Here is a 15882-nt window from a genome sequence, read left to right as displayed (position 1 = left end):
TTTGGCCCCAGCTCTTGTTCATCACTCCCTTCAAGCCTAGCTTCTTTGTATCTTCTGAGTGAGCGCTCCCTGACTTCTCAAACTGAGACCTCCCTTGTTCTGTGCTGCCTTAGCACTTATCCTTTGAGTTTGTACTGTCGTCCATGCACTACTAATATGTTGCTTTGTAATTATTTTCTAGCACTCTGTATTGTAGTTCACATTTGTATTTATTTCCAAAATTAAATTGTAAGCTCCTTGAGGGCAGGAATGATGACTTTTACATTTGTATCTCTGCACCCCCCAGTGCCTAGTACAGTGCTGAGCACACAGTAGGTGTTTAATAAATGCTTGTCAAATCATTGTGTGGATTATTTATGGAGTTCTCTACAAAATTTTTAAGCTGTTTTCAAGGTTATATGTCTCTCTTACCACTTTGTATGTACATCTATAACTGCCTATTCCTCAGACTAAGACTAAAAAATCCAACTTCAGGGGCACCTGGGTGGCTCAGTTGGTTAAATATCTGACTTTGGCCCAGATCACGATCTCCACGTCCATGGGATCAAGCTCCACATCCATTGCAGCATCATCAGTGCTCTTCGCTCAGTGGGGAGTCTGCGTCTCCCTTTCCCTCTCCTTTTTGCACCCCCCTCCCAGCTTTCTCCCTCCAATAAATAAAACCTTTAAAAAAAATCTCAACTTTAGGAGAATACATACAAAAACTGAAATATGAAGCTCTCCATTTGTTTAGCCAAACCTATTTGTTCATTGAGGGAGAAAATAATAAGAAACTAGAGATTTCTGTGTTAAAGCTATCATTGCAAAAGTGCTTGAGAATAGGCTTTTATATCTGAGGTTATATCCAGTGGTTCTCAACTGGAGGAAATTGGCAATGTTTGGAGGTATTTTTGGTTGTACCATCAGTGGACAGTTGTGATGCTACTGGCGTCCAGCAGATAGAGGCTAGGGATGCTGCTTAACATCCTGCATGCCCAAACAGCCCCCACAACAAAAGAAGTGATCTAGCTCTGTATGTTTAATAGTGCCATGAGAAGCCCTGGTCTAGATATATTTAAGATATATAGGAGAAAGAAGAGAGATGAATACCAGCACTGCAGTTAGAAAAATTTAACTATGGCAAGCTTTAAAAGAATCTTGTGTAGATATTTTATAGTATGTAAGATTAGAAAAGAAAAAGCTTTAAATGATGGGAGTTCACAGCATTATACATGTTGGGGTGATGGTAAATCATAAGATGGTTGAGGATGATGTTCCAAGGTTGCTTTCAGCATCAGATCTGCATCCATCATTCTACCAAATAGGTGTTCTAGGACTACAAATCTAGTGCTAGCCTTCCTTATCTTGGTTCATTATGTAGAATCAAAGATAAAACTTCAGCAGGGGGCCTCTAACTTATAACCGATTTAGCTTTGGGGACAACACATAACCTTCACACGGTCCCTCTGGCAATCCCTCTAAACAGGATTAACTACTCCTAGGAAGCTGCAAGCCAGAATGTTAAACAGTTTGCCAAGTAAAACACATACCCACTTGTATAAAGTTTTTAACAGACACATAGGAAGGCAGATACAAAGGAGAAAATGTGATTTCCTATAATTAAAAAGGTGGGGTTTTTTCTAATTGATTTTTTGACAGAGATCACAAGTAGGCAGGGAGAGAGGGGGAAGCAGGCTCCCTGCCTAGAAGAGAGCCCGATGTGGGGCTCGATCCCAGGACCCTGGGTTCATGACCTGAGCTGAAGGCAGAGGCTTTAACCCACTCAGCCACCCAGACACCCCTAAAAAGGTTTTTTTAAGAACATAAATCTTTTGCAGCCCTTTGGCACCTAAACAGATTTGAAAAGAATCAGCTTAAGTTAGACAATTGGTTTCAGTGTGTAAACACACCGAAAAAATGACTGCATTTCTCTGGTGTTTAATTATTCATAGTCCATAGAATGCTAGTCTGGGAAGTGATGTTTGAGATCATTTTCTAACCGATTCTGTAAGTGGTGGTCCAGAGGGGCCATGTGACTTGCATTGGGTCAACTGTTAAAGTTGGTGGTACAGGTAGAAAGAGACCTGCTACTTTGCCCATTTCCTTTCCAGCTGGTTATACCCTCAAGTCTGACCCTTGCAGTATGTTCTTAATTTGTACTCTGCCATGGAATGGACTCATACTTAGTACCTACAACTGTAATGTTTCATTTTAGGATCTCCTTTTATCAGCTTGTATGTCCATACAAGTATACTGACTGGTGTCTTGAGTTAAATTCTTACGGAAATAGTTTGAGGGCGTTTGCTGTATTATCACAGTCAAGTTTTAAAAGCCCTGCTCTGCTGGACCTGGTCCCTAATTTAAAACCACAGAGAATCTGCAGCTCTGGTTTTCCGAGCTCCTAGAGTCCCGCGTGTCGGTTTTAGGGATCCTGTAGGGCCCACCTGGAGATGTTCCAAAATTCAAGAGTCGCCGTGCTATACTTTCAAAATCAGAAGCAGAAAGCACCTACGCTAGAAGTGCGGCACAGGCGCTCCGGGTCGCTAGAGGGCCCGCCGGAGTTTTCGGCGGGCCGCCCCGGAAGTGCTGGGACTTCCGGTCCGCGTGCGGCGAAATGGCGGACGTTGCTCGGCGGCACCTGCAGGTGTAGCCTACCTCTCCCGGGCGGAGTCCGCGGGGGCCAGGACGTCGGTCCCTCCGGTCGCAAGGCGACACCCAGGTGCGGCCTGGCCAGAGGGATTTTCTCGCGTTTCGGGCTGCTCCCTCTTGGGGTAAGCCTGGAATTTCCTATGACCTCCCGAGGTTTATTGAGTCCCAACACCGTGCCTTCTTCGTAGACCCTCAGCTCGCCTTTCCAAAGGAAAGGGGGACACGGCGGACGACTCGAAAGGAGTATTTAAGAGCGGCTTCGCTTGCCACTTCTTCTGCCAGGACGTTTCTCTTGAAAGCAGAGCACACCTCTACTTTGGCTTGGCGGGAAATAATCTCCCGTCCCTGAAAGCAGCCACTTTTCCATCCACTCCCGCGCAGAACCGCCTCGCAGCCACCGTGCTGTTGTTCTCTCCCGGCCCGGGAGTGCTCTGCGATGACGGCGGGGGAGAGTCCGTGGCACAGGCCATGTGGGCTACCCCAGCAGGCGATGTGACAGCCTTTCTTAGCAAATTAGCCTCCTGTTTGCGTTCTTTTCTCCCATCCTCTCTGTAGTTAGTGTAGCAGCTATGGCTGTCTTTGCTTTTTCTGTGAGTAAAATAGTGTTTCTTTTACAGAAGAAGAGTAACGAAAAAAGAGGCCCTTAAGCGGAATCTTACCAGGGGCACCTGAGTGGCTCAGATGGTTAAGCCTCTGCCTTTGGCCCAGGTCATGATCCCAGCGTCCTGGGATCGAGCCCACAAGGAGCTCCCTGCCCAGTGGGGAGCCTGCTTCTCCCTCTCCCTCTGCTGCTCCCGTGCCCCGCCCCACTTGTGCACTCCTGTTCTGTCAAATAAATAAATAAAATCTTTAAAAAAAAAAGAGGAATATTACCAAATTGCAGACTCCAAAACTATGTGGCAGAAGTAGAGTTGTTTTTGCTGGTTTCAAGAATTCTGTTACCAGAAAACTCTTGTCTCTGAGCTGGTTCCAGCAGCTCGGTTGACAGTGGCTGAAGCCAGTTTCTGACCGTCGTCAGGACCGAGGCGTGCCAGGCCCGTCTGGGAGAGGAACCAGCAGAAGGGCAAAGGGTGATTGAGAAAGTGGCTGTGTTGGATGAACCCAGACAGCAACAGGGGAAGGGAGAGGTATTCATTAAGTTCTCATAAAACTCTTAGTCTCTGAGGCATGTCTTTTTTATTTTTCTTCTATTTTTGAGCATGTAGGTCTAAACCCGTGATTGTGGCCAAATCACTTAATCTCTCTGTGCCTCCATTTGCTCAAATGTAAATGAGGATGATAAAAGCACCTGCCTAGAATTGTTATCAAGATTATAGGGACAGAAGTAGTATCTAGATATTGGTTGTCATTATTTTTCTCCATAACTCCCTGGGATGAGCCTGCTCTCTTGATTCATTTGTTTATACAATGATTCATTCAAATTTCATGTGTTTAATTTTTTTCCAGGTCCCAGGTCTTGCACACATTTAAGAAGTAATGTTGCAAGAAATACCAGCTCTAGGAGCAAAGGAAGAATCACTGTCTCTCAAGCTCCTACCCAAGAATACACCATTGAAATATCAACCATAGGAACCCTTTACCCCACAGGAGGGTTGTAAGTGTTAAAACTTTGACATTCTGTGGTCTTCTGAAGGCTCTGGAAGTGAGAGACCTGGGGAGATTTTTTTTTTAACTTATTTAACAAGATCAGGATAAGTGTGTTGTTATGAATTCTCAGCAGAATCTGATTCAAAGTGAGGGTGGAGGGAGGAGTAGGGCACCCAGCTCACAGCTTTCATTTCCACAGTATGTTATTGTTCAAGAATTCCATGTTTGCTGCCTGTTGTCTGAGCCATAATTTGTGTATGTTTCCCATTTTTTTACTTATTTTTCTTTGAGTCTGCTTAAAGTGGTTTTGTTTCTTTTTCCTTGCAGGAATTTTGGTTCTCTGTATGGAAGAGATATATACCAGATGCCCCATTTTCCTATGGTACTTTTTATAGTTTACATTTGTAACACAACTTCAATTTATTTGGATTATTTACCTGTGTATAGACCAAGGAAGGAATCCAGTTTAACATTTTTCCAGTTGATTACATTGTTCTTGCCATACATTTATTGAGGACTCTACTCATGTTTTTCTTACTGATTTAGTACCTTTGTTCAGTGCTGAATTTCTGCCTCTGATTCCATCTATTTCTGGACTTTCTATGCTGTGCCATTTGTCTCACTTGCCAGTATGACACTCTCCCACTGAGGCTTTATAATCTAAGATAATTTAGAACAAGTGTTCCTTCATTGCCCTTTTTTTTTTGTTTTTAAGATTTTATTTATTTACTTGACAGAGATCACAAGTCGGCAGAGAGGCAGGCAGAGAGAGAGGAGGAAGCAGGCTCCCCACAGAGCAAAGATCCTGATGTGGGGCTCAATCCCAGGACTCTGGGATCATGACATGAGGCGAAGGCAGAGGCTTTAACCCACTTAGCCACCCAGGTGCCCCCATTGCCCTCCTTTTTCACAGTTTTTCCAGAGAGTCTTGCTTGTTTACTTATCTATGTGAACGTTAAAATCTACTTCTAAAAAAGTTGGTATTTTTATCGGAATAGTGTTTATAAATTAAGAAGTAGTTTCTGAGTGCTGAGTGGAAGGATTTGGGACTGCAATAGATAATAGGTTCAAATTTCATCTCTGCTGTTTGATTAGTTGTCCAACCTCGAAAAATCTGTCTGCTTCTAAGTTTTCTTATATATGAGAGAAGGACTGTAACATCATCTTTGCAGGATTAAAGGAGATAAGAGGTGTGTACCAGGGAGCTGTTACTTAGAGGAACATGATACAACAGTGTCAGTGAGAGATGGTTTAGCTCCTAAGCCACAAAGGGTAGTGTCCACGTGACAACAAACCTGTGTCAGACTTGTGTGGAAACCTCCATACCCCACCGCACAACAGGAGCAAGGCAGCCAGATGCTTTAAAAAATACACATTTGGGGGACGCCTGGGTGGCTCAGTTGGTTGGACAACTGCTTTCGGCTCAGGTCATGATCCCGGAGTCCCGGGATCGAGTCCCGCATCGGGCTCCCAGTTCCATGGGGAGTCTGCTTCTCCCTCTGACCTTCTCCTCGCTCATGCTCTCTCTCACTGTGTCTCTCTCTCAAATAAATAAATAAAATCTTAAAAAAAAAATACACATTTGGGGGCACCTGGATGGCTCAGTTGTTGAGCGTCTGCCTTCAGCTCAAGTCATGATCCCAGGGTCCGGGGATCGAGCCCCAAAATGGGCTCCCTGCTCAGTGGGGAGCCTGCTTCTCCCTCTCCCACTTCCCCTGCTTGTGTTCCCTCTCTCGCTGTGTCTCTCTCTGTCAAATAAATAAATAAAATCTTTAAAAAAATACACGTTTATATAAAGAAACATTCAAAGTCACAACAAACTAATAAAAATGCTTATTGCTTGGGTGGTAAACTGAGGAGGATCGTGGTGGAAACAAGACTTTCTAATTGTCTTTTTAGAGCATTTTGACTTTCCAACGGGTATATTAGCCTATTCAAAAACACACTCATTTTTAAAATTTTTATTTTTTTTAATTCCAGCTAATTAACATACAGTATTATAATAGTTTCAGGTGTATAAGATTGAGTCCACGATTCTGTACATCTTCAGGTGCTCATCATGACAAATGCACTCTTTAATCCCCATCACCTGTTAACCCATCTCCCCACCCCCTCCTCTGGTAACCATCATTGTGTTCTCTGTAATAAAGAGTCTGTTTCTCAATTTGTCTCTTTCTCTTATCTTCCCTTTGTTTTATATTTCTTAACTTCCACATATGAGTGAAATCATACGGTATTTGTCTTTCTCTCCACTTCTCTAGTTCCATCCATGAGGTTGCAATTGGCGATTTTTTTTAAAAGATTTTATTTATTTGAGAGAGAGAGAGAGAGATAGATCACAAGTAGGCAGAGAGGCAGGCTGAGAGAGAGAGGGGAGGAAGCAGTCTCCCTGCGGAGCAGAGAGCCCGACTCGGGGCTCGGTCCCAGGACTCTGGGATCATGACCTGAGCTGAAGGCAGAGGCTTTAACCCACTGAGCCACCCAGGCGCCCCTGCAATTGGCGAGATTTTGTTCATCTTCTGGCTGAGTAATATTCCATTGTGTATATATACACACCATTTCTTCTTTACCCATTCATCAGTCAGTGGCCATTTGGGCTCCATACTCTGGCTGTTGGAGATGATGCTGCTGTAAACATCGGGGTGCATGTATCTCTTTGATTCAGTGTTTTTGTATTCTCCAGGTAAATACCTAGCAGTGCGATTTCTGGGTTGTAGGGGAGCTCTATTTTCAACTTGGTGAGGAACCTCCATACTGTTTTCCAGAGTGGCTGCACCACCAGCAGTGTAGGAGGGTTCCCCTTTCTCTGTATCCTCATTAACCTTTGTTATTTCCTGACTTGTTAATTTTAGCTGTTCTGACTGGTGTGAGGTGGTATCTCATTGTGGTTTTGATTTGCATTTCCCTGATGATGAGTGATGTTGAGCATCTTTTTTTTTCTTTTTTAAGATTTATTTGTTTATTTTAGAACGAGAGTACAAGGAGGAGGGGCAGCGGGAGAGAGAATCTCAAGCAAAATCTACACTGAGCCAGGAGCCCAATCCAGGGCTCAATATTATGACACTGAGATCAGGACCTGAACCAAAACCAAGAGTCAGACCCTTAACTGACTGCACCACCCCAGAGCCCTTGAGCATCTTTTCATGTGTCTGTTGGCCACATATGTATCTTTTTTTTTTCCAGTTCTAATTTTTTTTTTAAGATTTCATGTATTCAAGGGAGAGAGCAGGAACTGGGGGGGAGGGGGAGGCAAAGGGAGAAGGAGAAGGAGACTTCCCACTGAGCAGGGGGCCTGATGCAGGGCTTAACCCCAGGACCCTGAGATCATGACCTGAGTCAAAGGCAGATGCTTAACCCACTGAGCCACCCAAGCACCCCAAGGCCACATGTATATCTTTGGACAAATGTCTGTTCATGTCTTCTGTCCATTTTTTTAATTGGATTATTTTGTTGCTGTTGTGTAAGTTCTCTAGAGATTGTGGTTACTAGCCGTTTATCTAATATGGCATTTGCAAATATATTCTCCCATTCCATGGCTTGCCTTTTAGCTTTGTAGATTGCTTCCTTTGCTGTGCAGAAGCTTTTTGCTTTGATGTATTCCCAATAGTTTATTTTTGCTTTTGTTTCCCTTGCCTCAGGAAACATATCTAGTAAGAAGTAGTTACTGCCAATGTCAAAGAAGTCGACATTGACATACTGCCTGTGTTCTCCTCTAGGCTTTTGACCGGTTTCCTATCTCACATTTAGGGCTTTCGTCCATTTTGAATTTATTTTTGTGTGCAGTGTAAGGAAGTGGTCCAGTTTCATTCTTTTGCATGTGGCTCTCCAATTTTCCCAACATCATTTGTTGAAGAGATTATCTTTTTCGCACTGGATATTCTTTCTTGCTGTGTCAAAGATTAGTTGTCCGTATAGGTATGGGTCCATTTCTGGGTTTTCTGTTCTGTTTCATTGACTGTGTGTCGATTTTCTTGATGACTACAGCTCTGTGATATAACTTGAAGCCTGGAATTGTGACGCCTCCAGCTTTGCTTTGCTTTTCAAGATTGCTTTTAGTGTTGGGGGTCTTTTGTGGTCCCATACAAACTTAAGAATAGTTTGTTCTATTTCTGTGGAAATGCTGTTGGTTTTTTGATAGGGATTACATTAAATGTGTAGATTGGGGCTGCCCAGGTGGCTCAGTGGGTTACACCTCTGTCTTCGGCTCAGGTCATGATCCCAGGGTCCTGGGATCAAGGCCCACATAGGGCTCTCTGCTCAGCGGGGAGCCTGCTTCCCCCCACCCCACCCCCCGCCTGCCTCTCTGCCTACTTGTGAGCTCTCTCTGTCAAATAAATAGATACTTAAAAAAAAAATGTGTAGATTGCTTTGGGCAATATAGACTTTTTTTTTTTTTTTAAGATTTTATTTATTTGACAGAAAGAGCCAGAGAGCACAAGCTTGGGGGTGGGGGTGGCAGGGCGGGTAGGTAATGGCACAGGCAGAGGGAGAAGCAGGCTGCCCTCCAAGCGGGGAGCCCAATGTGGGGCTCAGTTCCAGGCCTCTGCTATCATGACCTGAGCCAGAGGCAGATGCTTAACCGACTGAGCTACCCAGGCGCCCCTGTAGTCTAGACATTTTAACAATATTTGTTATTCTAATCCGTGGGCAGGGAATATCTTTCCATTTCTTTGTGTTGCATAGACAATTTTTTTTTAAGATTTTATTTATTTATTTGACACAGAGAGAGAGGGAGGGAGACAGCAAGCACAAACAGGAGGAGCTGCAGGCAGGGGAGAAGCAGGCTCCCTGTAGAGCAAGGAGCCTGATGTGGGGCTGAATCCCAGGACCCTGGGATCATGACCTGAGCCAAAGGCCGATGCTAGCGACTGAGCCACCCAGGTGCCCCATAGACAAATATTTTTTAAATTTAATTTAATTTTTTTCATTGTTCTAAGATTCATTGTTTATGCACCACACCCAGTGCTCTATGTAATATGTGCCCTCCTTAATACCCACCACCAGGCTCACCTATCCCCCACTCCCCTCCCCTCCCAAACCCTCAGTTTGTTTCTCAGAGTCCACAGTCTCTCATGGTTCATCTCCACTCTGATTTCCCCCAGTTCACTTATCCTTTCCTTCTCCTAATGTCCTCCGTGTTATTCCTTATGCATAGACAAATTTTTTGAAGTTTAGTTTTATTTTTTTAAAGATTTTACTTATTTGAGAGAGATAGAGAGAGCACAAGCAGGGGGCAGAGGGAGAAGCAGACTCCCTGCTGGGTAGGGACCTGATGCATGACTCAATCCTGGGACCCTGGGATCATGACCCGAGCCAAAGGCAGATGCTTAACCCACTTAGCCACTCAGGTGCCCCTTAAGATTATTTATTTATTTTAAGTAATCTCTACACTCAACATGACCCCAAGATCAAGTCTCATGCTCTTGTGACTGAGCCAGCCAGGCTCCTGGCATAGACAGATTTTTAAATAAAATTTTCAGAATAGTTTCTGGACATTCTAGACATTTTAGAGTTACAGAAAGATTATGAAGATAGTACAGAGAGTTCCTATATACACCACACTCAGTTTCCCCTATTATTAATGCTTTACATTAATAATAGGGGAAATATTGAACCATTGTTGATTATTATTAAAATCCATACTTTATTCACATGTTAGTCATTTTTTAGCTACTGTCCTTTTTCTGTTCCAAGATCCCATGTAGGATCTATATTATTTTTAATCGTCACATCTCACATCTCCTCAGGCTCTTCTTGGGTGTGACAGTTTCTCAGACTTGACTTGTCTTTGAGGATCTTGACAGTTTTGAGGAGTGCACTTTTTTTAGTAGAATGCCACTCATTTGGGATTTGACTGGTGTTTCTCACTATTTTACTGATGTTACAGGTTTGGGAGAGGAAGACCCCAAAGATGAAGTGCCATTCTCATCATATCAAGGGCATATGCTGTCCACTTATTACTCTTGAGACGTAAAACAATTTGTAAAATGGAAAGGAGCAGAGAGGATATAATATGTGTAATTTGAGTATGCGGCAAAACTTCTACCAAGTTTGGAGACAGAATTGGGTTTGTTCCCAGGGGATAAGAGAATGGTGACAATCCACCAGGCTTCCGCACCTTGGTCTGAGCTGTCAAGATGGAAAGGGCTGAAGGATCCCCATTCTGTGGAGAGATGAGGGGTCTGTTCTGTCACAGTTCCATGGGAGACGGAGCGTCCCCGGGCCAGGTGCTGTCCCAGCAGCAGCAGCTACACCAGTAGTGTAGCAAGAGGCAGAGCTGCTTTTACCCCGTGTTTCTCTTACAGCCCGAATCACGTGGACTTTGTGAATGGTAAAAACACAGCTGTCAGTGATGTTACTGTCACTTTCCCAAACTTACTATCAGTTGAATTTCCGCTTCTTTTGCCTTCTCTATTTGAATACTTCTTCATCTGCTCTACTGTTCACAAATCTCTTCAATTCCTGTCCTGTGTCCCAATTTAGTTAAATATGATAGAAAGTCTCTGTAAGTAGGAACTATGTATTATTTTTATATTCACTTATATTCCAGATTCTGTGCTTTAGGTACCTTTATAAAGGGTAGAATTTAAATAGACGTTTGAGTCAGATGTTCATTCTGTTAGTTTTGTGATATGTTACGATGTACAGACTAAATAAAACATCTGATCTGACTGTCATACAAGTGGTGTGTCCTGGGTTAATCAAACATGTTTGAGAGTTCTAAGTAAGTCTGTATCCTGTCTTATTGCTTTAGCAGCAGGGAATAAAGTCTGTTTATTATTATTTCAGGAATCAAGGCCAGTGGTATGAATAAGGTGGCAATTCTGAAGGGAAGATTTTGTAAGGATGGACCCACACCAGCAGATCACCAGCATATATAATAGGGATACATTACAGATTCCCGAGTATGAAAAAACTTCCCAGTGTACAAACCAGGTACAAAAGCATGAGGACAGGCCCACAGAAGGAAGACGGCACACATGTAGTGAATGTGGAAAGAAGTTTGCTCAGAGCTCAGGCCTTGTTCGACATCGGAGAATCCACACTGGAGAGAAACCCTATGAGTGTGATCACTGCGGAAAAGCCTTCAGTGTGCGCTCAACCCTCACAGTGCATGAAAGAACCCACACCGGCGAGAAGCCCTATACTTGTAACGAGTGCAGGAAAGGCTTCAGTGTGAGGGCACACCTGATCATCCACCAGAGAATCCACAATGGGGAGAAACCCTATGAGTGTAATGAGTGTGGCAAAGCCTTTAGTGTGAGCTCAGACCTTATCAAGCATCAGAGAATACACTCTGGTGAAAAGCCCTATGAGTGTGTCGAGTGTGGGAAAGCCTTCAGCGTGAGCTCAGCCCTCATCAAACATCAGAGAATCCACACAGGAGAGAAGCCGTATGAGTGTAAGGAGTGTGGGAAGGCCTTCTACGTGAACTCCGCCCTTATCAATCATCAGAGGATTCACTCTGGAGAAAAGCCCTATGAGTGTGGAGAATGCAGGAAAGCCTTCAGCCAGATCTCCACCCTCATCCATCACCAGAGAATCCACACTGGAGAGAAGCCGTATGAGTGTGAGGAGTGTGGGAAAACCTTCCGTGGGAGTTCTAATCTTACTAAACACCAGAAAATACATGCCAAAGGAAAGTGTCCGCAGTGATTTATATGGTGAAGATATTCCAAAGGCCTTTTTTTTTTTTTAAATCAGAATTTAACGCCAAAAGAAGGGTATGGTAAAAATTTAATTGATACTTGGTCCCTCAGAATATTGAAGAAGTGAGAAGTCAGTGGAAATAACTCCAGAATGGTAACTAAAGTTCTAAAATCACATCTGCTTCTGAGATTGCCACTTTACAACTCATAAGGTAAAGCCATTTAAACATATACCATAATGTAGTTTACTTTGGCTTAGTAAGAGCAGACGTCAATAATTCAACCACTGTCTTTGTTTTTCTCATGTACAAGCCTTTGTTATTGTTGCTACTAGTATCATGGGTAAAACCGATTAAGTTTTGAAATTGGAAGTTGTGTTGATTGGTGGGACAGGAACCACATATTCTCGTTGTATCTGGAAATACTAACCAATTGATTTTCCTTCCTTTGTCTTGGATGTACCTCTGTTCTCTCAGGAATAATTAGATAGGTGTGTTAGTAACTTCCTCGGCAGAAGATAGACTGCCTCTTTTTAGGTAGGAATCCAGTCGATAATTCTTCAGGGTCATTCTTTCTTCACCAGCGAAGTCCCAGGCCTTTCGACTTACTGATCCAATAAGCCCCCTAAACTTGACTGAGCTTCCTGAACCAAAACAAACAAAACAAAAACAAAAAGCCTCTAGACGCATCAGGTGCTCCAAACCCTTATATTTGGTGTTTCTCAGAGTGCGGTATGGCATCTGCAGATTCAGGAGGTGTGAGGATGGACAGACTCGGGCACTGTTGTTGAGCTGAGTTGGCATTGGTTGTAGGGTGACTTTCAAAGATCTGTTTGAGTGACTCCTTGAAGCTTGATGCCTGCTAACAACACGGAGTGTGGTGGACTCGAGAAGTGGTAGGAAGTGATTTCTAACTCCTGGGTAACAGGCCTGAAATTCTTTTGATCCTTGAAGCTAAATCACGTGAGGTTGAAGATGAACACCAAATTAATAGAACTTGCAGATGGCTTTGGTCCACAGTGTAGACAGGCAGAAGGAAACATTCTCTGGGAAGGTGAAATGCTGTTTACTCCTCAGAGTAGGATGACTGTGCTGTACAGGAATGCGCAGTTTCCAGAATTTCTCGTTGGCCCTTCCGGCCACTCAGCCCATAGACACGCTGGGTTCCATGAAGCTTTGTACCAGCTTGTGCTGCTAAGCACTGAAGTCTGAGATGCATATGGAAAAGCATGTCACGGAGTCTCCGATTCTGAGGTAGTGCTTACCCCTCTGCTCAGGTAGCTGTAGGCATGGACACAGGGGCCGAACACAGAGAAGGTCATGGTTATGGTGCTCAAATTGAGACAGGACCTCCCCTGGGGCATGGGGCACGCAAGAGGGAGTAAGGTACATACTTAGAGGCAGAAATTGAGGGCCTCGGCAAAACCCTAGGAAATTGTCTTTGCTATGCTGGATTGAGAGTGTGAATTCCTCTGCCCTTCTTGCTGCCTTTTGACAGTTGAAGGAGACTGGTTGCTCCTTGCTGCGCCCTAGAGAAAGTTCCCTGCCACCCTATTTCTGTATTGTTATCCATGTTTTTAGTGTTTACCTCTTTGGCCCCAGCTGTCTTGGTTTGTCCCTAGGATGAAGCTTTGCAGGCAGACTCTTCTGGGATCAGCACTGAAGAGATGCCACATCCCACCCCAAACCAGCACAGCTGAATCCCAAGCACTAAGTGGTGAGTATTCTGAAGACTTTGAAGGGGCAGACATTCTGGAGGGGGAAAAAAATTGTTTTACTGACAAGCATAGTGTTAGGAGATCAGGATTCATGTAACATGGTTACTTCTTATGAGCTCAAATTAAGGTATTAATGATCATCTCTTGTGGACTGGGCCTTCTGCCAGGCACTAGGAATACAAAGATAAAAAAGCTCCCTACTCTCCTAGGCCTTAAAGTCTGACTGGGGACAGGGAGAAGAGAGCAGATGAAAACAGCAATTGCAGTGATAAAAGCACTAGCTTTGTACAAAGGGCTTGGCACTGAAGATGTAACAGCCACTTGTGGAAGGGCTGGTAAGGTCTCAGAGAAGGAAGAAATGTTGGAGGAAGAGGAAAACTCTAGGAAGAGGAAAAGGGACGAAGGAAGGTATACTGGGAATCATATGCTAAAAGGTATGTGTCTGGGGGGGCCTGGGTGGCTCAGTTGGTTGAGCATCTGCCTTCAGCTCAGGTCATGATCCTGGGGCCCTGGAGACCCCCGAGTTGGATTCCCTGATCAACAGGGAGTCTGCTTCTCCCTCTCCCTCTGCTCCTCCCCAACTCATGTGCTCTCTCTCTCTCAAATAAATAAATATAATCTTTAAAAAAAGAAAAAGTATGTGTCTGGGGGAAATGAGGGAGGTTTTCCCTGGTTATAGAATACCATAGGGAAATAGTGACAGATCACACTGGAGACAGCTGGGGGCCAGACCATGAGATTCCTTGTTATGTATCCTTGAAAGTGTGAAACAGCCTCTCTGGGCTAGCGTTGAAATGCAGTGAGAAGTGCATTTTACCTTGTAACTCTGCCATTGTTGGGAGAGAGCCCACATTGGGCCTCTCGCACTCCTGCGTGTCCTGCTCTACCTGGGCCGCACTCTGACGCAGGCCACTTGTTTGTGTTGTTTATGCCCCTGAAAGTCTTACGAGATGAGGTCCCATCTCTTGGACACAGAGCAGACAAGCTCACTGTGTGCCTGTTGGTTGTTTGGGGTTCTTTATGGAAAGTTCATGTATAGATTCCTGCACATGTTGTAGGAATTATTTACATATTGTTAATATGAGTCCCTTTCACAGAAAATGCAAATACCCTGTCCAACTCTATGGCTTGCCTTTCAGTTTTCTTAATAATCATGCCTTTTGATGAGCATTAGTTTCTTAAATTAAGTATAGTCCCATTTACCTATCTTTTTCTTAGTGTCTTTTTGTTTGGTATGTCTTTTGAAGAATTCTTTCTCTGCCTTGAGTTCATGAGGTTAATCTATATTTACTCTTTTTTTTCTTACGATTTTTATTTATTTGACAGAGAGAGATCACAAGCAGGCAGAAAGACAGGCAGAGAGAGGAGGAAGCAGGCTCCCCGCCGAGCAGAGGGCCCGATGTGGGGCCCGATCCCAGGATCCCGAGATCATGACCCGAGCCAAAGGCAGAGGCTTAACCCACTGAGCCACCCAGCACCCCTACTCTTTAAAAGTCTTACAGTTTGGGGGCACCTGGGTGGCTCAGCCAAATAAGGGCCTGCCTTCAACTCAGGTCATGATCTCAGGGTCCTAGGATGGAGTCCTGCATCAGGCTCCTTGGTCGGTGGGAGTCTGCTTCTTCCTCTGCCCCTCCCTCCAACTCATGCTCTCTCTCTCTCACTCTCTTCCCCTCAAATAAATAAAATCTTTTTTAAAAAGTCATACAGGGCACCAGGGTGGCTCAGGGGTTAAGCCTCTGCCTTTGGCTCAGGTCATGATCTCAGGGTCTTGGGTCCGAGGCCTACATCAGGCTCTCTGCTCAGCAGGGAGTCTGCTTCCCCCTCTCTCTCTGCCTGCCTCTCTGCCTGCTTGTGATCTCTCTCTCTCTCTCTCTGTGTCAAATAAATAAATAAAATTTTAAAAAAAAAAAGGTCATACAGTTTGCCTTTCCATTTATATCTATAATCCATTTAAAATTGATTTTTAAAAATTTTAATCACATTGTATTTAACATACAGTGTTATATTTGTTCCAGGTATACAGTATAGTGATTCAGCTGAAATTGATTTTATGTATGAATGAGATACTTAAATTTCATTCTTTTCCCGCGTGAATATCCAGTTTATCTTGCATCACTTATAGGAAAGACTGTCTTTTCCCCACTGTTGTACAGTGCTCATTTGTCATCTATCAATAGTCTGTATACGCATAGATCTGTTTCTGGTTCTCTGTTATGTTCCATTGGTTTATTTGCCTTTCCTTGCATGAGTACCACTTTTTCCTAATTATTGTACCTTTACATTATGCTTAGGTATTCGGTG

General features: G+C 43.9%; 2 protein-coding genes across 2 annotated transcripts in view; both read left to right on the top strand.

Moving 5' to 3' along the window:
* The window catches only part of ZKSCAN8 (zinc finger with KRAB and SCAN domains 8), a 29050-nt gene extending 16982 nt beyond the window's left edge, over positions 1-12068 (top strand). Inside the window, exon 7 of the mRNA XM_047732647.1 lies at positions 11190-12068. Within this exon, the coding sequence (XP_047588603.1) occupies positions 11190-11871 (682 nt within the window). The 3' untranslated portion in view covers positions 11872-12068. The remainder of the gene's footprint in view (positions 1-11189) is intronic.
* On the top strand, positions 1742-10998 carry LOC125102022 (uncharacterized). The gene is made up of 5 exons (XM_047732709.1): positions 1742-2623; positions 2817-2958; positions 4074-4222; positions 4543-4597; positions 10103-10998. The coding sequence occupies exons 1-5, from the start codon at positions 2430-2432 to the stop codon at positions 10187-10189; spliced, it is 627 nt and encodes a 208-aa protein (XP_047588665.1). The 5' UTR covers positions 1742-2429; the 3' UTR covers positions 10190-10998.
* Positions 12069-15882: the final 3814 nt, after the last annotated feature.

This window comes from Lutra lutra, chromosome 6, assembly GCF_902655055.1.
Source record: "Lutra lutra chromosome 6, mLutLut1.2, whole genome shotgun sequence".
Lineage (NCBI taxonomy): Eukaryota > Metazoa > Chordata > Mammalia > Carnivora > Mustelidae > Lutra > Lutra lutra.
The sequence above is the reverse complement of the archived record's forward strand: the minus strand, read 5'-3'. Positions and strand labels throughout refer to the sequence as shown.

Coding starts and splice junctions, on each gene's coding strand:
- LOC125102022 (XM_047732709.1), top strand. CDS start 2,430: ATGTTCCAAAATTCAAGAGTCGCCGTGCTATACTTTCAAAATCAGAAG. Junction 2,959..4,073: donor TCTACTTTGGCTTGGCGGGA/AATAATCTCCCG, acceptor AATTTTTTTCCA/GGTCCCAGGTCTTGCACACA. Junction 4,598..10,102: donor AGATGCCCCATTTTCCTATG/GTACTTTTTATA, acceptor CTGATGTTACAG/GTTTGGGAGAGGAAGACCCC.